At 34.6% G+C, this 19,993-nt stretch overlaps 1 protein-coding gene across 1 annotated transcript; it reads right to left on the reverse strand.

Annotated features, from left to right (window-relative positions):
- Nucleotides 1-11,219: 11,219 nt before the first annotated feature.
- LOC132641420 (IAA-amino acid hydrolase ILR1-like 2) lies at nt 11,220-15,567 on the reverse strand. The gene is made up of 5 exons (XM_060358411.1): nt 15,042-15,567; nt 13,049-13,174; nt 12,653-12,967; nt 12,430-12,558; nt 11,220-11,861 (listed from the first exon to the last, which is right to left on the reverse strand). Exons 1-5 carry the CDS (start codon nt 15,402-15,404, stop codon nt 11,472-11,474), a joined length of 1,323 nt encoding a protein of 440 aa, XP_060214394.1. The 5' UTR covers nt 15,405-15,567; the 3' UTR covers nt 11,220-11,471.
- Nucleotides 15,568-19,993: the final 4,426 nt, after the last annotated feature.

The following is a 19,993-nucleotide window of genomic DNA, read 5'->3' on the forward strand; positions in this document are numbered from 1 at the left end:
TTGTGTTGTGACTTATCTTATTCTATCGTTGTTGGCTTGATGCCACATGAAGATAGTAGATATTCAAGACTATTGATATTTCTTGATTATGATATTGTAATATCTTACTTGTTGTCGTTTGAGACGAGGATAGTGATTCTATTATGACTTATTGTGTAGCCTTTTCGTGATATTGTTGGTGTGCCCATGCGTGGTACTTTGATATTGATTTGATTATTGACATTGAACTCATACATTGCACGCATTCTTATCCTATATGATATATTGTTGATACATTGATGATACTTGAGGAAATACTATTACGAGCTGGCCTCAGTTGGATGAGAGCGACGTGAGGACTGATATTCAATGTTTATCTTGGAATCGAGGATGAGTAGTAGCGATTGCCGAAGTTGTTGCGGGCATTGTGAGGTAGCGATTACCGAGGTTTTTGTCAGAATCGTGAGGTACATGGACTTTGCGGGTCCTCCATGGGTTGTGCTGTCGAGATCTGATGTTCTATTATTTGAGTACATATGTACGGTGCATATGCATTGCATTCACATTCCATACATTATTGCATTGCATTGTACTGTGGCTTCTATTGCGATATTCTTGTGATGTACGAATTCGGATTGATATATTGAGACTCGGCACATTTGGGTTTAGATGCTATAACATAAGTGATGACGTGTACTTGGTTACTGGTTCATGTTTGACTTATACCTTGTTGATTTATCTACTTATCTTACCTTATTGCTTTTATATATGTTAGCTAATCTTAGTCGGCCTATGATACCTACTAGTACTTGTTGTTTGTACTGACCTGCACTTGCTGCATTTTTTTATGAATGCAGAGTTCCAGGTGGGTTCGACCTCTACACCTCGTGGCTGATAACTGTTCGAATATCTACTGATTCGAGTCTTCAAGGTGAGCAGGGGGACGTTCGTTGCCCGAAGATTCCTCTATCTATTATGTCTTTATTTCCGTTCTAAGGCATACTTTTGAGACTATTAATGTATTTTATTACTTTCAAACTCGTAGTAAATAGTTAGAGGCTCTTGTATGGTTAGACCAGACTCTGGGTGGATTTGATGTATTTCCTTACGTCCGCATGTTTCTATATCATTATCGTCAGACTTACGTATTTGTATCTCTTCCGCTTATTTATTTATTTATTTATTTATTGTTGATTTTATAGTTGTTGGGATAAGGGTTCGCCTATCGAGGGGGGAAAGGTAGGTGCCGGTGCGATTTAGCGAAACTGGGTCGTGACAGATTCACAAGGCAGAATTTGCTATCTTATAACGTAGAGTTTGCCTTAAGGTATAAGGCAAACTCTTCCTCAAGGGAGAGTTTGTATCAAAAACTCTGCCTTGTGATTTTTTTATTTTTTTTAAAAAAAATTGACTAAGCGGAGATTCGAACCCGGAACCCATGGGTTTTTAGGCAAAGGGTAAAAATTGAAGACCAACAATTTGAGGAGCAAAAATTAAAGACCAGTGCCTTTGAAGAAAATCCGCACAAAAAAATGATAAATGTGTGAGAACTTCATATAGTTGGTCCATCATAAAAAGTAAAATTTGAATAAACTAAATATCGAATAATTCCCTTGGTCGAAACCTTATTAAAAAGGGCAGAAGCTTTGAAATATTTCCTTTTGATAATTTTTGAGAAACTTGAGTAACTTTTTATTTATGCGAGAGGTAAAAGAGGAAATGCATTAAAGAGTATATTGATGGAATGGAGGTTACTAACATTTAAATTAGGTTTGCTAAGGTATTTTTTTTTTTTTTTTAAAATGATATATTTGTTATAAAATCTGCTATAGGGAAATTTTAAAAATATACAGCCCAACATATAATATTACACCGCGTAGCCCAATTTATACCACTATACTTGGGGAAAGCATTATACATATTGTATCAACCTTGTATAAAAGTGTATATAAAAGGTGTTTATACACAAATATGAGCTAAATCGGGTAACAAACTCAAAATATGGGCTATATGGCGTAAATATTTTCTCCGAGTAGACATAGAACATAATTTTACTTTTTGTTTTTTGGTTAATTTCGAGAAATTTTCACAAGAGATCCTCCTTAAGGACCAGTGTTTAATTTTTTTACCCTCTTAAGATAAACTAATCTCTACGAACGTGCGTTGTACGTTAATAATTGAACGTTGATATTTAGTCGATTATAATTTTTTTGTTTTTCATCTGGATAGCATCTGATACCGACGTTGAGGTCCGATTAAATCCGAGCGGCGGCAGCAGCAGTAAACTTACGCATATAGTTTATAGTGAAAAAATATTACAGACGAAAGATAATCATAGCTAATACTAACACCTAGGTAAAATACTAACGATATAAGCAATTTCTGTGTCACAACTGCGAGCATCACAATAAGAATCGACACGTTCAACTTCATCGTCACTGTCCCAACCATTCCAGTGAATGTGTTGATGTTGAATAGTACAACGAGTGGGTCTTTGTCCCAAAACTAAAGGATTTTTCACCCAAATAATTTTCAAGATCTCTACTAATTTCTTTCGACACTCTCTAGTTATTTTTCTCAGTGGCTCCATTTCTTTCATGCTACAATCAAGTTTACCCCTTTTCGCTTGAAGTCACTGCCCATAATGACCGTTATGCCAATCACATATAATGCTCAAATGTGACCTCCTTTTGCCGCTTGCTTTAGAAATTCCAGTGCAAGTTCTGGTCTGTCGTTTTTAAAAAAGTCCATCTGAGAATAGAAATACATTAGTATCAATTAATTACACCTTAATTCGAAAACCATCATTGAAATACAAGGAGACTATACGTAAATAAACATGAATGCATGACTTTCCAGATTGAGTGTATCTTGTGTATGTGATGGTCAGTGTACAAGAGCGAGGGAGTTGCCAAAAAAAAAAAAAAAGCCTAATTATTCTGCATATTGGTCGGCATTGGAAAACTTTAGAAGCAAAAAAGAATACTGATTCATCAATTAATCAAGAAGTGAAGACTGAAAACTTAAACATTAAATTAATTTCAGAGGCGAAATTTGTGGCCTAAAGCCAAGTCTTAAAAGAGGTCTATAGTATATTCAATAAAACTAACTTTTGCATTTTTTCATACGCTCATCGTGCACGTGCGCATCTCGTGCTCCAACGTGGATCCCATGAAAACAACCAAAAATTATTTTTCAATACTTCGAATTGTTCAAATCTATTTTGAAGGTTTTTTTTTTACTTTTAATTAAAAAAATATACCTTTTTACTTTAAATTACTCGATTTTTTTAAATACAGCTTTAATTTTCCCTTGTCTTTATCGTTCTAGCAGCTGCCAAAGATTTCTTAAACCTATAATAGTGAAAAATAGGCTCCAAAACTAGTGCATTGCTTTATCAGCTTCACCCTAAAGCCGGCATTGATTAATTCTTACCACGCCTTTTCTGTATAAAGCTTATGTATTATCACATTCTCTGCATAGCTCCATGAAAGAAGTAAGTTTGTTTATCTTCCCTTGCTTCTGCTTCTCCCATGAAGGTTCTATTGGAAAGTCCGCCAATGTTTCCTTCTGATATACGTATCGTTCATTTGTGATTTCATTGAGAATTTTACAACTAAAATATCAATCGATTAGGGGAAAGAATAAAGGAGATTGTTCATTATAAAAGGATCGATATAATTAATTAAGAGATTTAAATATATATATATATATATATATATATATCTTAGCTTAGCATTGATAAAAGCCTTGAAGGAAAAAGAAGCAATCGTTGCAACAATTTCAGTAAGTAATTCATTTGGAAAAGATTCAATGGATGAACAAACGTTCTCTTTTATGCCTTTGTTATTTCTTCTTCCTCTGAACTTTATATTTTTTCTTGAATGACGATTGATCACCATTTTGAAATTTACTACAAACAACGAATGCAATTGAGTTATGTCTATTTATATATAGCTGATTTTCTTTTTCTTTCAGGTTTCCTTCTTTAAATGGGATTTGAAATATATTATAAAAAGAACTAAAACCGTAAAGGAAATTGTTTAGTTTCTTGAATTTTTTCTTATTTTAGGTGTAACACTTCGTGCCTTAAACTAAACTACGTTCATGATTCGGGGACTTAGAAACCAAGACGAGAAGTGTTGGAATTGGAAATTTGCCTGCAACTGTAAAAGTACGTTTACGATACTTCGTGGACGTATCTCACAAGGGAAAATCAAAAGTCAGTGGAATTTGGCATTCAAGGTACGAGCAAGTTATACAGGCCGTACTTTTTAAGACGTACAATTTATACGGGCCGTACTTTTCATCACGTACCTCACAGACTAAAAATTGTAGCTTTGGAAATTGACACATGAGGTACTCCCATAATGTACGGGACGTACAATAATGTACGAGCTGTACATTGTGCCTTTATTTCTTCCTGCTTTCAGCAAAAATATAAATACGAGACTTGAGTTCTTTTTCTTATTTTTCATATTCCCAAGCCCTAGCACGAAGTTCTTCTCTTCCCACCATTAGAATACATCAAGGTTAGTCTATTCTAAGCATCCCGAGTGAATTCCAACATATATTCTTGAGTATTAAATAGGAATTCATTATTCTAAACCTAGGGTTTTCTAGAAAACCCATCACAAGGGTTCAAGATTAAAGCTTTTGGGATTCTTCTCAAGTTCAGATCATTAGTTACAAGTTTTGGGTGCATTAACAGGTATGTAGGGTTTCTATCTACGTGTGGAAACACCATTGTTCTTCCCCACACCACGCTTTTCCATGATTATACAAAATTTTACCAAAGCTAGGGTTTCCAGCCATGTTCATGATAACCCTAAGTACATGTACCATGATATACCATGTTGTATTAAGACTTCATTATTTTGTTCTTAATAGTCCGTTTTGGTTATTGACAATTTGTCCGCAACCTATGAAAATCCATACTTTGCATTCCATGGGTTCTTAAATGCAAGATATGAACTTTTACGCTTATTTTCATGAACTTCTACCTACTTTCATGTTTTCATACAAGTTATGTTATATATCTATCTTCATGGTATAATGCAATCACGGATCATGTTTACAATTATGTTTATATAATTCATGGGCTACTAAGTCAACTATATCCATGTTCATATTTTGGGAGTTACACAGATTATCGAGAAGACTCAGACAACCTGAAACTACGTATATCAGCGTAGGATAAGGATCGCTCCGTCCAGTTAGGACAATTCATTCATGTTTACCCATTGCGGGTTATTGGATCCATACATGTTCATGTTCATGTGTAGTACCCCGGAAAGGTACAAGATGGCTTTGGCAGAGATCATACGCCACGTACTTACGTGGTGGTTACATGTCGATTATACTAAGGCTCTCCCACTTAAAATGTTTTACTCATGTTATATGTATATTCATGTCAGATATACTCATGATCATGTTCAGCTTACAGTTTCAGTTTCAGTTCTACTATTTCATATGCCATGTTATTTCATTCAATTGTTTTACATACCAGTACAATTCGAATGTACTGACGTTCCCTTTTATTTGCCAGGGGACCGGTATTTCACGATGCGGATATACAGAACGACGGATCAACTCGTTAGAACTTTGCCCGTATCAGCTATTGGTGAGCCCCATTCTATTCAGGGTGTTATCTATATCTATTTCATGTTACTTATGCAGTCAAGATATGCCGGAGGCCTTGTCTCGGTAAACAGTTTAGCATTCAGACTCATGTCAGAGGTTTCATAGACTAGATCAGCTATGTCATGTCAGATGTTAAGAGTCGTATAGTCAGTATTGGCTCAACATTTATAATATTTACATATTACTTCTGCATTATGATATAAACAATATTATCAGTATTTCGATGATGTCACATGTTTTATTCAGACTATCTATGTTGTAAAGTGTATTTCGCATCTGTACATGCCTCATGTTGATTCAGCAAGCCATGTCGTTCGCTCGATCACATGCACAAGGCACCGAGTGTCGTGTTAGGCCCAGGCCAAGGTTCGGGGCGTGACATTAGGTGAAAGTAGGAAAGTATGTTGGCGGTACTATGCATGAAGGTTAATAGCTAGTAGCGTGTTGTCTTTGTCATGCCCCAAATCTGGAGAAGCGTGGCCCGCACCCGGTGCCACAGTCGGCCTAAGCGAACTACTCTGAATCTGTAACTCTGGAGGGGTGACCCTCAACCTAGGCCGATAGGGCCTACCTGCACACAGATAATACCAACAAGTTGGCAAGGCCACAATCTGGATATACATAAACACTGGCTACCTCATCTAAACTGGCACACACACCCAAAACATATATATACACAAATGAGCAAGCCGACGATGCTACTATGATTATGCAAAACCAGCAGTACCAAATAGACCTATACAAATCTAGCAAGGCTATCACACTGGCACACTATACGCAGGACTCGTCTACAAGCCTCTAGAGAAAGCACAAATGTATCATGGTCGGGATAAGGCCCCGTCTGTAAGTACAAAAGAAGGACTCCGAAAGACCTGGCAAATCTGAACAAGGGAGCTCACCAATCAGCTGATATCAGATCCTGTCAACTAGGGAGGTATGTCAGTCTGTCTATTTGTACCTGCAGGCATGAATGCAGCGCCTCCGGCAAAAGGGACGTCAGTACGAAAAAATGTACCGAGTATGCAAGGCAATAGATAACTGAAACTAAAACTGAACTGAAACATAATCATCTGGAGGCCAAAGAATACCCTAAATGTCTCGTCCGTCTTGTCTCATTTGAAATGCAATACAATAATCTCATATATCCCACTGACCAAGTGGCCAGGCAACTGTAAAACATATATATATATATATCACTGACCATCAAGCCAGGCAATCTATCTCACTGAACCATCGGTCAGGCAATCTGTCTCATTGACCCCTAGACCAAGCATATCAGTTCCATTGACCAAGTGGCCAGGCTAAAGAAAAATAAAAAAATAAATATATATATATATATATATATATATATATATATATATATATATATATCATGGTGTATATCAAGTGTAACTGAAATATATGAAGACGTCAACATGTTTCTTTCTAACTCTTCTACTAATAATGAACTAAAGAGCGGATAGAAATCCCTTGAAAGATACAATAGCACATCTAGAAGCGTTACATCTCTATGACAGTTCTAAACAATAGTTCTCTTTCTTTAAGATTCGATAAACGCTTACTATCTATAGAATCATGCCAAGAAAAGAAAGGATAGCCATTACATCCCTTTGTTGCTAACTACTCAATATATACTTCTCGTAGATTTTCAACCTACATCAAGGTATTAGAACTATGGTTAATGCCATGGAAGAACTCAAAACACATTTCTAAGCTAGTAGTTCACTTACGGAAAATTGGGCAGCACTTTCCCCATAGAACTTCAACCTACATCAAAGTATTGGAACTATGGTTAATGCTATGAAAGAACTCAAAACACATTTCTAAGCTAGTAGATCTCTTACGGAAAATTGGGCAGCACTTTCCCAAATTCAAAACAGCACCAAACAATAATACTAACAATGTGAGGACCCACAGCTGGGCCTTGGCCATACTGTGAACCCTTGTGCCAGCCCCTTACAACTGGACACCATGACTTGTCATGACATACTCAGGTATTGTAGCAGTGAAATCACAACAGTTCGCTACGCCCTGCAGAGCTTCGAACCCGTGACCTCAGGCCTTTTGGTCTCCCAAAGGAGACGACTCTCACCAGTTGAGCTGCAGCTCAATTGGTAAGAGGCGCTCCTTCGGGGGACAAAGGGCCTGAGGTCACGGGTTCGAAGCTCTGCAGGGCGTAGCGAACTGGTGTGATTTCACTGCCTACAATAGCCAAGTAGTCCATGCGTAAGGGCATGTCATGATATGAGGGGGCAACCCGACTCGCAAGGGGGTCGGATCCTCGACAAAAAGTCGCCTTTTTTGTGAGGACCCACAGCTGGGCCTTGGCCATATTGTGAACCCTTGTGCCAGCCCCTTACAACTGGACACCATGACTTGTCATGACATACTCAGGTATTGTAGCAGTGAAATCACAACAGTTCGCTGCGCCCTGCAGAGCTTCGAACCCGTGACCTCAGGCCTTTTGTTCTCCCAAAGGAGACGACTCTCACCAATTGAGCTGCTAGAACTTCAACCTACATCAAAGTATTGGAACTATGGTTAATGCTATGAAAGAACTCAAAACACATTTCTAAGCTAGTAGATCTCTTACGGAAAATTGGGCAGCACTTTCCCAAATTCAAAACAACACCAAACAATAATACTAACAATGTGAGGACCCACAGCTGGGCCTTGGCCATACTGTGAACCCTTGTGCCAGCCCCTTACAACTGGACACCATGACTCTCATCAATTGGTGAGAGTCGTCTCCTTTGGGAGAACAAAAGGCCTGAGGTCACGGGTTCGAAGCTCTGCAGGGCGCAGCGAACTGTTGTGATTTCACTGCTACAATACCTGAGTATGTCATGACAAGTCATGGTGTCCAGTTGTAAGGGGCTGGCACAAGGGTTCACAGTATGGCCAAGGCCCAGCTGTGGGTCCTCACAAACAATATGAACAATCAATCCCATCCATTTTGCCTCTCAACAATGTAAGAACAATTCAAACAATAGTACAACGAGTGGCAAGCTCGATTTATGATTAAAGAACTATACTTTTAAACACATTCTTCCTTCCAGAATTTATCAACAACATGAACCATAACATATTCAATTATCCCTGCTGATTTTCAGCCATAATACAACTTCAAAATGACTCAATAACAGTCCTACAAGTTCAGCAACTTAAAACTAATTTACAAATCACTAAACACATTTCCGACTTGCCTTTTCTTTCAAATCGAGCAAAACAACCAACAGTACATAATTAAGCCTCTTCTTAGCCATGAATTCAAATAAAAGACATGTTCACAATCAGCCAACAGTGGCGCAACAACAAACAACATACTACTCTTTCGAAACTCGCAAGTTCTAGTCTTTACGATCGAGCTACAACTTGTAGAAGCTTAGATGATGGAAAGATAAGCATAAACTTACCTTGGACTGAGTAGAACCCATGAAAACTAGTCCCTCTTCATCTAAATCGGTCCCCTAACGTAGCTACAAGAAGGAGAATGGGAAACTAGCAAGCAGTCCGGGTTTTTCGACACTAGAATCACTTCGTATCACTCAAAATCACCTATGATTTGTGTGGAGCTCTAGGGAGAACGTTTGAAGGGGTTTCTCTCTTCATTTTGTGCTCTGAAATATATGAAAATGAATGAAGAGGATCAGCGTTATAAAATCCCTCTTGGCTGCCCCTCTCTAGTTTCTTTAGGAAGCTTTTAATTGTTGCCTCTCTTTTTGGCAAGTAGGTGACACACCTATTTGTTCAATTAGGGTGTGTCATATGCTGCCGTTATTTAATTTAAATATGTGTCTCGTCCTTGTTTAATAATCACGACACCTGTTAAGTAACTCAAGCAAGTAGGACAGGAAGTAAGTTGGTGAAGCAGGCACGTCGGGTAAGCAAGCAACTCGTTTTTATTTGCCCAAAATCTCATTTCTCACTTTTAAGTGCATTCATCAACCTCAACTTAGTCGTGTATATGTTGAATAAAAATACGAGATGTAACAGTCTCGCTTATCCTTCCTTACTAGTAATCGTAGTATTTCTTCTTTCTTACAAAATTTGAGGAAGATTAAAGATGATTTAAAACAGTTTGAAGTCAAAATTCATAGTTAAAACCGACCTAGAAAGTGTCGATATGATAATGCATACCATGTGTGTATTACTGTGTATCATACACATAATTTAATAGACATATACATTAACATAATATGCAGAAGATACACAGATATATACGAGAGATATATTTCACAATGTTGTCCGTCTTTTCGACTTTCAAATGATCAGGTTTTTCGATCAATACAATTTCAAATTGCCTCCAAATTGTCCCTAACTTCAAAATTAACTTCTCAAAGGTGTTCCCAAGTCATCCTTTAACACAAGATTAACGTGACTATCACACTGCACAAATTCCTGAATTCAATACTTCAAAGAATTTTAAATTTTAGATTTAAGGGTGCAACTCTAGACAGATGTCGAATTGATCTTTAGGTTTCAAGCTTAAATCTCGAACCCAATCAACAAATCATTGTTTAACATCGACTTATATACCAATAAACTTCACCTAATCGATTTCAATAAACAAATTACTACTAAATTTGAATTTTCAGATTCAACTTGAAAAACAAGAACTTAAAACTCAGCAAAAGGAGGAGGGAGAGGAAGAAGGATGCCCTTGGCTACCAGGTGCCAATTTTTTTTATTATATAATATCATGTAGTTTAGGAGTTTTATCTGTCTTTAGTTTCATTGCTTGTTATTTTGTCTAGTTGTATAATAGCGTTTATTCTAGTGAATTTTATGAGCACCTGATATCTTCGGGGCGTCCGAAGATTCAACCATTTTTGTATGATTTCTCTTGAGGCTCTTTCAAACAAACGAGGAATGAGTGATCACAAGCTTGTCAAATTGGGCTAAAACTTGCTAACAACATCAAGTTGAGTTATTTCTGGCCATTCATTTGACCGGATGGCGCCATGGAATGCCAATTTTATATGACGAGGCGTTGAGTGTCAACATGTCATCCCAACTTTCAATGATGTGCCTATTATTGCAATAAGAGATGGTTGAAATTTTGAACAATGAGAAAAAAATACATTTGCCTGTCATCAACATTTTCTCTACTTCTTTTACTACTCTATATCACTTGTCATTCTAGGCAAATTTACTATTTTAAATTGTTGTTTGCAGAGTATGAGCCCGTTTGGATTGGCTTATAAGTTGGCTTATAAGCTGTTTTCAGCTTTTTTGAGTGTTTGGCTGGCCAGCTTAAAGTCATTTTATGCTTAAAATAAGCTCAAAAAAATAATTGAACCCATTTGACTTAGTTTATCTAAAGCAGCTTATAAGCTGAAAACAACTTATAAGCCAAAAAAAATAAGTTGAACTACCCTAACTTATTTTTTTCAGCTTATAAGCTGCAAACAGCTTTAAGCTGTAAGCCAATCCAAACGGGCTCTATAACTACTTTGCGACAGAGATTTGAACTTAGCATAGATCGTCTTTTGGCAAATTAGCTAGGAGGCTTGGTTTAGAGACCTTAACTATCATGAAGTTGACATAAACACCTGAACGCACGAGCAAGTCTAGAGATTTAAAAAAAAAAAAAATAGATTACAACAAACTCATTTTAAACAATAGTCGAAGTGTATGAAATTATACAAGATCTTATCGATTTAATTGTCTATGAACATAAATGTAATTCGAAGCAAGTTAATGGTATAAGCATTTCTAGCTAGTGACTAGAACTGAAATTAAACAAAATTGGACTAGAACTAATGAATTTTGGGCATATAGAGATGTAACATAAAAAAAACTAAAGAATGCTCTACTATCTCTTTGGGCCAACTACCACATGACTCCTAAGAAGAATGAGAAGTACACTTATTTGTAGAATTTAAGAGGTAAGTATATGCAAAAGTGGCATGAATTGCTGCCCCAATTGGAAGAACATCCTCATCAATGAAGAAATTTGGATTATGTGGAGGGTAAATAGCACCAAGCTTTTCATTTTTTGTTCCCAAAAAGATAAAAGATCCAGGAACTTTCTCTAAGAATACTGCAAAATCTTCACTTCCCATAAAGCTAGGTGCTACTTTGTAATTTTCCTCGCCAACGATCATTTTCGAAACTTTTTGGGCATGTTCGTATATTTTGGCATCGTTAATAGTTGGAGGAAGTGTTGGATGGTCCCGACCATCAAAGTCAATCTCCACCGTACATCTATGCACACCTGCTTGTGCTCGTACGATCTGAAATTTTCAACAAAATAAAATTATTAAAATAACTATAAGTCAGATGCAATGATTTTTGTTCACTTAAGAAGTCATTTATTAGTGTCGCTCAACAAGTAATCCTACAGTTTGAAATTTGAAATTTGAAGTTATGGATAAAACTGAATTTTGATTAAAAAATAATCAAACATTGACTTGTGAAGTAATTTAGTTTGAAGTTTGAAATTTGAAGCTATAGATAAAATTTGCACATGGAATGATATAGTAACATCTGGACTTTGAAAATTGGATATGGTAAAAGATTATTCAACATTGGGAGATTTTACCGCCTCCAATGCAATTTATGTGGTGTAAATTGATTGGATACGAAGCTTAAAAAAATAAAAAATTGTGGTCTTAAATATGACAAGAAATTACTGTAGAAATAAAAGCATTTCATTCTGAAGAAATAGTGATTTTAAAATAAATTGTTATCAAATATAGAAATATGACTTTTGTTAAAAAAAAATTAATAATAATGTTAGTGCATGCCACATAAAAAGAAAAAAGAAATGAAAAAAGTAGTTATAAGTAGTTAATTAATTACCTCTTCAATTCTTTTCCTCAAACCATAGAAACTCTTCTTATTAAATGCCCTATAAGTCCCAGAAATTGTAGCTGAATCTGGTATTACGTTAAATGAAGACCCCCCTTGAATCATAGCCACAGAAACTACCTGCAAGAATTACACATCATACATTATAATTCTCCACAAAATAATTTTTTTTAAACTATTAAAATTAACTTGAAAATAAAATATTATAAAGTACCTGGGATTCAAGAGGATCAGCCTCTCTAGAAACAATACTTTGCAAACTAATAACAGAAGTAGAAGCAGCCAAAATTGGATCAACAGAATCTTGTGGTACAGCAGCATGTCCCCCTTTTCCACTAATTGTAGCTTTAAAACTTCCACATCCAGCTAAAAATTCACCAGGCCTAGATGCAACTACTCCACTTGGATATTTATGTACTAAATGCATACCAAAAATTGCTTCTACATTTTCAAGAACACCTTCTTCTATCATATCTTTAGCCCCGTGGCCTCGTTCTTCCGCTGGTTGAAAAATTAACACCGCCGTTCCCTGCAATATTATAAATGATGAATTCGATTAGCTTGTAGGTATGTAATTAATTAGAGTATAATTAAGTTCCGTTTTAATTACCTGTAAGTTGTGTTGGAGTTGTTGTAATATCTTGGCAGCACCAAGAAGCATTGTAGTATGTGCATCATGAGCACAAGCATGCATTTTTCCATCAACTTTGCTCTTGTGTTCCCATTTTGCCAATTCCTATATGTCGACAAGTAAGCTATTTAGAGGATATTTCAAGATAATTAATTAACTCTACAGCTTTTTAATTATCTCTTTTCTTAATTGAGACCAAACCCAAGGTATGATCTTTCTTGTCTTTTCTTTCTGTTTAGATAGTTGATATTTCAAAATAGAAGTGTTAGCCATGTAATATTACTTATGGTACAACCTTTTCGTCCAACCTATCCGATTTTACTAGCAAAAATCAAAAACGTGTTGACCCTTATTCCACAACGTAACGTAATGTATGAAACTGCAAGTAAAAAGAGATGGCAACAGTACAAAGGAGTTTACAAATCTCACGAAGATTGTCTATAGATCTCCTTGCATAATATATATAACTTGAATTCGTGCAAATATAGCTAAGTAAAACTTATATACTACCCTGGAATTGAAGTGCAATGTTTTCTTTTCCTATCATGTGAAGAAAGAAGTTTCAAAATTCAAAAAGATATCCCATTATACAGACTGAAGACACGGATAAATGCATGCGGTCTAAAAGAAAAGGAAAAGAAGAAAGGTATGACATACTTTCCATTCATGGCTAAAATGTACAGCCAACCGCCGCTATTTCTGACCAAAACGGAAAGCAAATTACCACAAATTAATTTCTTTGTTCCACCATTTAGAGCCCGTTTGGATTGTGATTTATAAGCTTTTTTCAGTTTTTTTGAGTGCTTGGCTGATCAGTTTAAAGTCATTTTGTGTTTAAAATAAGTTTAAAAAAATAATTACACCCATTTGATTTAGTTTATCTAAAATAACTTATAAACTGTTTTAAGTTAGACCATCCCAACTTATTTTTTTTTAACTTATAAGCTGCAAACATAAGCCCATCCAAACAGGCACTTACTCGCCCACAAAATTGCCTTAGATCTAGAGCCCACACCATAGTTCGTACAAATAACATTTAATCGGTCAAATCCTATTTAATCCAAGAAAGTAAATTTGAATTTTGGACTGACGGTATATCTACCTCCCCAAACCAGGCACCCAAATTCGAGAACAAGAAAGCAATCCAAAAGAAAAAATATTTGATGTTTAACGTGATTACTGATTAGAATTTTAAAAGAGTTTCAGTTATATAGAGCTAGTGTTGATCGACGTAATAATAATTTTTACACTATTATCACAATTGTTATTTAATTTTCTTTAAGTTATCATATCGGACTTGATACGTAAGAGCTATCCATGAAGCTAGTTATACATAAACTAAGTTGGAGTTAAACGTAGAGTTGTGTTTGGTTATAGTTTTTGCAAATAATATTTTATTGTTTGAATGTATTAAGAAAAAAGTGAAAATAATTTTTTAGATGTTTTTCAAAATCTAAATATAACTCCAAGTTGTATTTGAAATTTTCACGACCAAACATTAATTTTCAAATAAAGTGAAAAAAATTTCGAAAAAAAGTGAAAAATTCTCATAGCCAAAGGGTATTAAATCAATGGAGTAAAAATTCTTAGTAGTAGTTTGGCCATAGAAAAAAAAAAATTACTTTTTTTTTAGAGTTTTGAAGTTGGAATAATTGGAGTTATGTCAGGCCATAATTTTTATAAATAATATTTTGTTGTTGAAATTTACTTTTTCAACAAAGTGGTTTTGGTGGTGAAAAAAGTGGAAAACAAGGTTTTGTTTTGCTTATTTTTCAAATTTTAAATACAACTTATATTTGAAATTTTCATGGCCAAATATTGATTTTTGAAAAAAGTGAAAAAAATTCCGGAAACAATGTGAATAATTCTTTTGGCCAAACGGGTCCTTAGTATTTTCCATTTCAATGCATAGAAGATAAAGTAAAACTATAATATCAGGATAGAGAAACTTTGAAGCAGAATATATACTAACCTGAATAGGCAAAGCATCCATATCAGCTCTGAGAGCAACAAACGGTGGTTTACCGGAGCCGATGGAGGCAACGACACCGGTTTTAGCCACTGGCCACCGGTATTTAACTCCCATCCGATCAAGTTCCTCCCTAACCAAAGCACTTGTCTTAAATTCTTCATAAGCAAGTTCAGGATTCTCATGAATTTGTCTCCTTATTTTCTTCATCCACTTCACCGTGTTTGTGTCATTTGCTAAGTTTTTTATATAACCATTCGCCAAAACATTTTGATCAACCAAAAACGGATTCAAGCACTCATGGCCAGAAGAAAACACCATAAACGTAGAGAGAAACATCAACATTAGAACTTTGTTAGTACCCATTATTTGTGAATAAATGAGTTAACAAAAAAGAAGAAAAGATTGGTGAGAATTTTACCAAGAAAATTTGTGGGTATTGTTTAGTTGTTGGTTTCAGAGCGACCCAAAATGGGACTAAATAATAAAGATATTTGGATGAAGATATATTTATATACTATTCGTGTGGAGGAGAAGGAGACAACAAATATGAAGTGATATTATAGTGGATGTGTTATGATTATAATATTATATGTGGACTAATAAAAACAGTAGCGGCGACTACTTCAACCTTTAGCCCTATGAAATTAATGAAACACGTGCCAAAATTCATAGAACGTGAAAGTGTCAGTGAGTCAGTGACCATTCCAGATACGCTATTTAATTATTTCAATTTGTACTATGGTACATATATTTCATTGACTTAGAAAAGTTGCCTTCTTCTTAATCCTCTTTGGTAAGCCCGTCAACCGGTCCGGTTTAACCGGTTCAAATCGGTAACCGGACCGGTAAAATTAGAATCGGAATCGGTAGTACCGGTTAACCGTCTATTTCTTACCGGTTTGGTTTTGATTTTTTTGAAATCGGAACCGGTTAAGTCGGTAAAATCGGAACCGGTTAAATCGGTGAAATTAAAAAATTTCTTTTTTTTTTAATATAGCCGTTGGGGGCTGGGCTGTGTCCGTTATTGGACCGTTGGCAACGGTCCATTTGCAAAAATGGCCGTTGCCAAACGGCCATAAACTCAATTCCCCCCCCCCCCCCCACCCCCCTCCCCCCAACCCCAAACTTTTTTTTTAACACTTTAACCCATCCCCTACCCCTATATAAACCCTTCTTCATTTTCATTTTAATCCACACTAATTCACTCTTCTCTTTCTCTCAAATCTCAATCTCTCAATTATAGTTACTTTGCAATAATTAGCCACTTTAAATTTCTCTCAAATAAATATTATGAAGTCTTATTATAGTTTCAATTATTAATTTTTCAATTATAATATTGTTGGTGGAGTTAGTGATTTTGCAACAATCCGAAGTAGCTTTGGTGGATTTGCAATTCTAGCCGCCTTCACTTTGTTGGAAATTAATACGGCAATTTGGTACCTTCGTTCCAACTCTATCTTTATTTTTCGCAATTTAATTTACGCATTTTAATTTGTTGCAATTTATTTTCTTGTGATTTATTTGATTGTGATTTAAATTAATTCTATTTAATAATGGCAAAGAGATTTAGACGTGGTGCCGGTAGTAGTAGTGGTATTGTTAGGGGTGGGCTTAATGAGGAAACATTTGTGGAAGAAACACCTAATTTAGGTATTGATGTTGGTGGAAATAATCCACTTTTAGGTCATGAAGCAATGCAACAACATTTTACCGACACTTTTAATGAAATTGATGATGATGATGATGATGATGAAACACAACCCCCCGAAAATCCCATAGGAGATACATGTCCTCCACAATCACATACACAAGACAAACCGCCTAGAACTCGTAAGCCAACCGCTAAAATTTGGAAATTTATGGCTAAGGATAGGGAAAACCAATCAGTTACATGTACCCTATGTGGACAAGTATTTGCTTTTAGGCAAGGAACTAGTAAGGATGGTGGAACAGGTACACTAAATGATCATATGAGAAAGAAACATATGGATGTTTGGGGAGAGCAAACGGGTTCAAATGTGGGGGGTATTCAAATGACGATAGACCCACGAACCAGTAGAAATTTTAAGTATGACAAGAAAAAAGAGCGTGTAGAAATAGCTAAAATGGTAGCTTATGATTGTTTACCATTTTCCTTTCCCTCGGGTTTGGGGTTTGTTACTTACATTCAACGTTATTATAATCCGTTATTTGAGGGTATTCCTAGAAGTACTTGTAGAGCGGATGTTATAGATTTGTATAAAAAATATAGATTTTATTTGCGCCATGTATTTAATTCTTTAAATTGTAATGTTTCTCTTACCGCTGATTTGGGTCTTAGTCTTAACAAGTTAGATTTTTTTGCCATTACATGTCATTGGGTTGATGACAACTGGTTTATGCAAAAAAGAATTATAACTTTTTTATATGATAAAGGAAAATGTCGTCACGATGGAAATTTTTTAGCGGATTCAATGTCTACTATTATGAGATTTTTTAACATTTATAGAAAAACACTTTGTATTGCTTTAGATAATGCTTCTAATAATACAAAGGCGATTGGTCTTATAAAAAGAGAACTAAACCCTCCGCTAAGAAATATTTTTCATGTAAGATGTAGTTGTCACATTTTAAACTTAATTCTTAAAAATGGTCTTGTGCATTTTGAAGATTCTATTCAAAAAGTTAGAGATGCAGTTGCGTTTCTTTTTTGTAACGCTAATAGGGGAAGAATTAGAAATTTTAAGAATGCTTGTGTGGAAAATAACCTTAGACCTAGGAAAATTCAAGTAGAAATTGAGACTAGGTGGAACTACACTTACATTATGCTACAACAAGCATATGAGTATAGGATTCTCATACAACAAGTTCACAACAAATATAATATTAATAGTGATGATTGGTTAAATTTTACGCATTGGGAAAATGTTAAAGAATGTATTGAACTCTTAGAAATTTTTTATAATGCAACTCTTGTTTTTTCTAGACAATTCTATCCCACGGTAATCGGAATTTTAGCCTACTTAGCGGAAATAGCTAGAGTTTTACAAGAGTATAAATATAAACCCGGTTATCAAGTGGCTATTTTTGAAATGATAATCAAATTTAAGAAGTATTTTTTTCCCATCCCAACTTTATTTATATTGGGTTCTCTTTTAAATCCTTGTTTAAAAGTGTCTTATACTAAAGCATTGATTGGTCAAATTTATACATTTTTAGAAATTGAACAGGGAGTTCAACCATCTTTAGTTGAAGCCGAACTCGCTATTGATGACGAGTTTAGAAATTTTTTAACTCATTATTCTATTTTGGAAGAACGTGCTACACCCGTTGCTCCACGCCCTACTACTTCTCAAAGTAGCAAAAAGGGCTTGTCGGGTTTGTCGCATTTAAAAGTTTACATTCACAGCCAACTTCTTCTTGTAGTGCAAACTTTGATGAATATAACTTTTATTTGATGCAGCCAAATATGGATATCAAGAAACTGGATGACTTGGACGTCTTAGCATGGTGGAAGAAGTACAAGGCAAATCATCTGATACTCTCAAGAACGGCTCGAGATATCTTTACGGTTCAAGTATCAACCGTGGCTTCGGAGAGCGCATTTAGCCAAGGAAGACAGCAAATTGGAGACCATAGACATTCATTATCCGACTTTATCTTGCAAGTACTAGTGTGCATTCACGATTGGATTAGATCGGAGCGATGCAATCAAAACTTAGAAGCGGAGGAAGGCGAAGAGGAAGAAATTGAAGATTTGATAGCAAGTGGACCGGACCAAATGGAAGACTTTGAAGATATCTCCATGGCCGAATATGATATGGGGGAAATTAACGAAATGATTCAGAATTGGTGATTTTATTATTCTACTATTTCTTTACAACTCATGTATTATTTGCAAGTTAAAAAAAAAAACTACAACTTGCAAATAAATGTTATCCAAGAATAAAATATATGGCTCGAGCTTTCTTCTTTTTACTTGTGTTCATATTTTTACTTATATTAAGTTAGGAATATACCTAAAATATACTAAGAATATACTTATGATATACATCTACTTAAATTAAAAACTAGAAAGTTATATACTTGAAAAATAACTAAAATATACTAAGAATATACTTATAATATATAGTACATATAACTTAAACACACACATACACACACACACATATATATATATATATATATATATATATATTAAGTTATACATATATATAAGTTATATATAACTTAAACATATTTATATATATTAAGTTATATAACCTAAATATATTGATATATATAAGTATATTGATATATATAAGTATATTCTTACTATATTTTAGGTATATGTATATATATATATATATATATATATATATATATATATATATATATATATATATATATATATATATATATATATATATATATATATACACGTATATGAATTTATAAACTTAGAAAAAAATTAAGCTATAAATAACTTAAGTTATAATATATAAGTTATAAGTATATATAGTATACATATAACTTAAAGATATATATATATATATATATATATATTTATATATATATATAACTTAAACATATATCTATATAACCTAAGTATATTGATATATATAAGTATATTCTTACTATATTTTAGGTATATGTAGTATAACACTATAACTTAAGCATATAACTTAATATATATATATATATATATATATATATATATATATATATATATATATATATATATGTTTACACGTATATTCTGTATTGCTGACTTGCTGTTAGCCTGTTAGTCAGTAAATATTTAAACTTTACTTATAAACTTATATAACATATGTAAATATAGCTACAATATACTAATAAATACTATAATATATATATAATACAAAAAAAAAGGGTTTTGAACTGTTTGAACCAGACCGGTTCCGGTTTGGGGTTTCAAACCGGTAAACCGGAACCGGTGGCCAGTTCCGATTTTTTAACAGGAAACCGGCCGG

The sequence above is a fragment of the Lycium barbarum genome, chromosome 5 (genome assembly GCF_019175385.1).
Source record: "Lycium barbarum isolate Lr01 chromosome 5, ASM1917538v2, whole genome shotgun sequence".
In the NCBI taxonomy this organism is placed as follows: Eukaryota; Viridiplantae; Streptophyta; class Magnoliopsida; order Solanales; family Solanaceae; genus Lycium; species Lycium barbarum.

Excerpts from the sequence above, each read along its gene's own strand:
- LOC132641420 (XM_060358411.1), bottom strand. The coding sequence starts at position 15,404 with ATGGGTACTAACAAAGTTCTAATGTTGATGTTTCTCTCTACGTTTATG. Across the intron at positions 12,559-12,652 it reads CTGATCCTCTTGAATCCCAG|GTAGTTTCTGTGGCTATGAT; the intron begins GTACTTTATAAT and ends TAATTCTTGCAG. Across the intron at positions 11,862-12,429 it reads TGAGGAAAAGAATTGAAGAG|ATCGTACGAGCACAAGCAGG; the intron begins GTAATTAATTAA and ends TGAAAATTTCAG.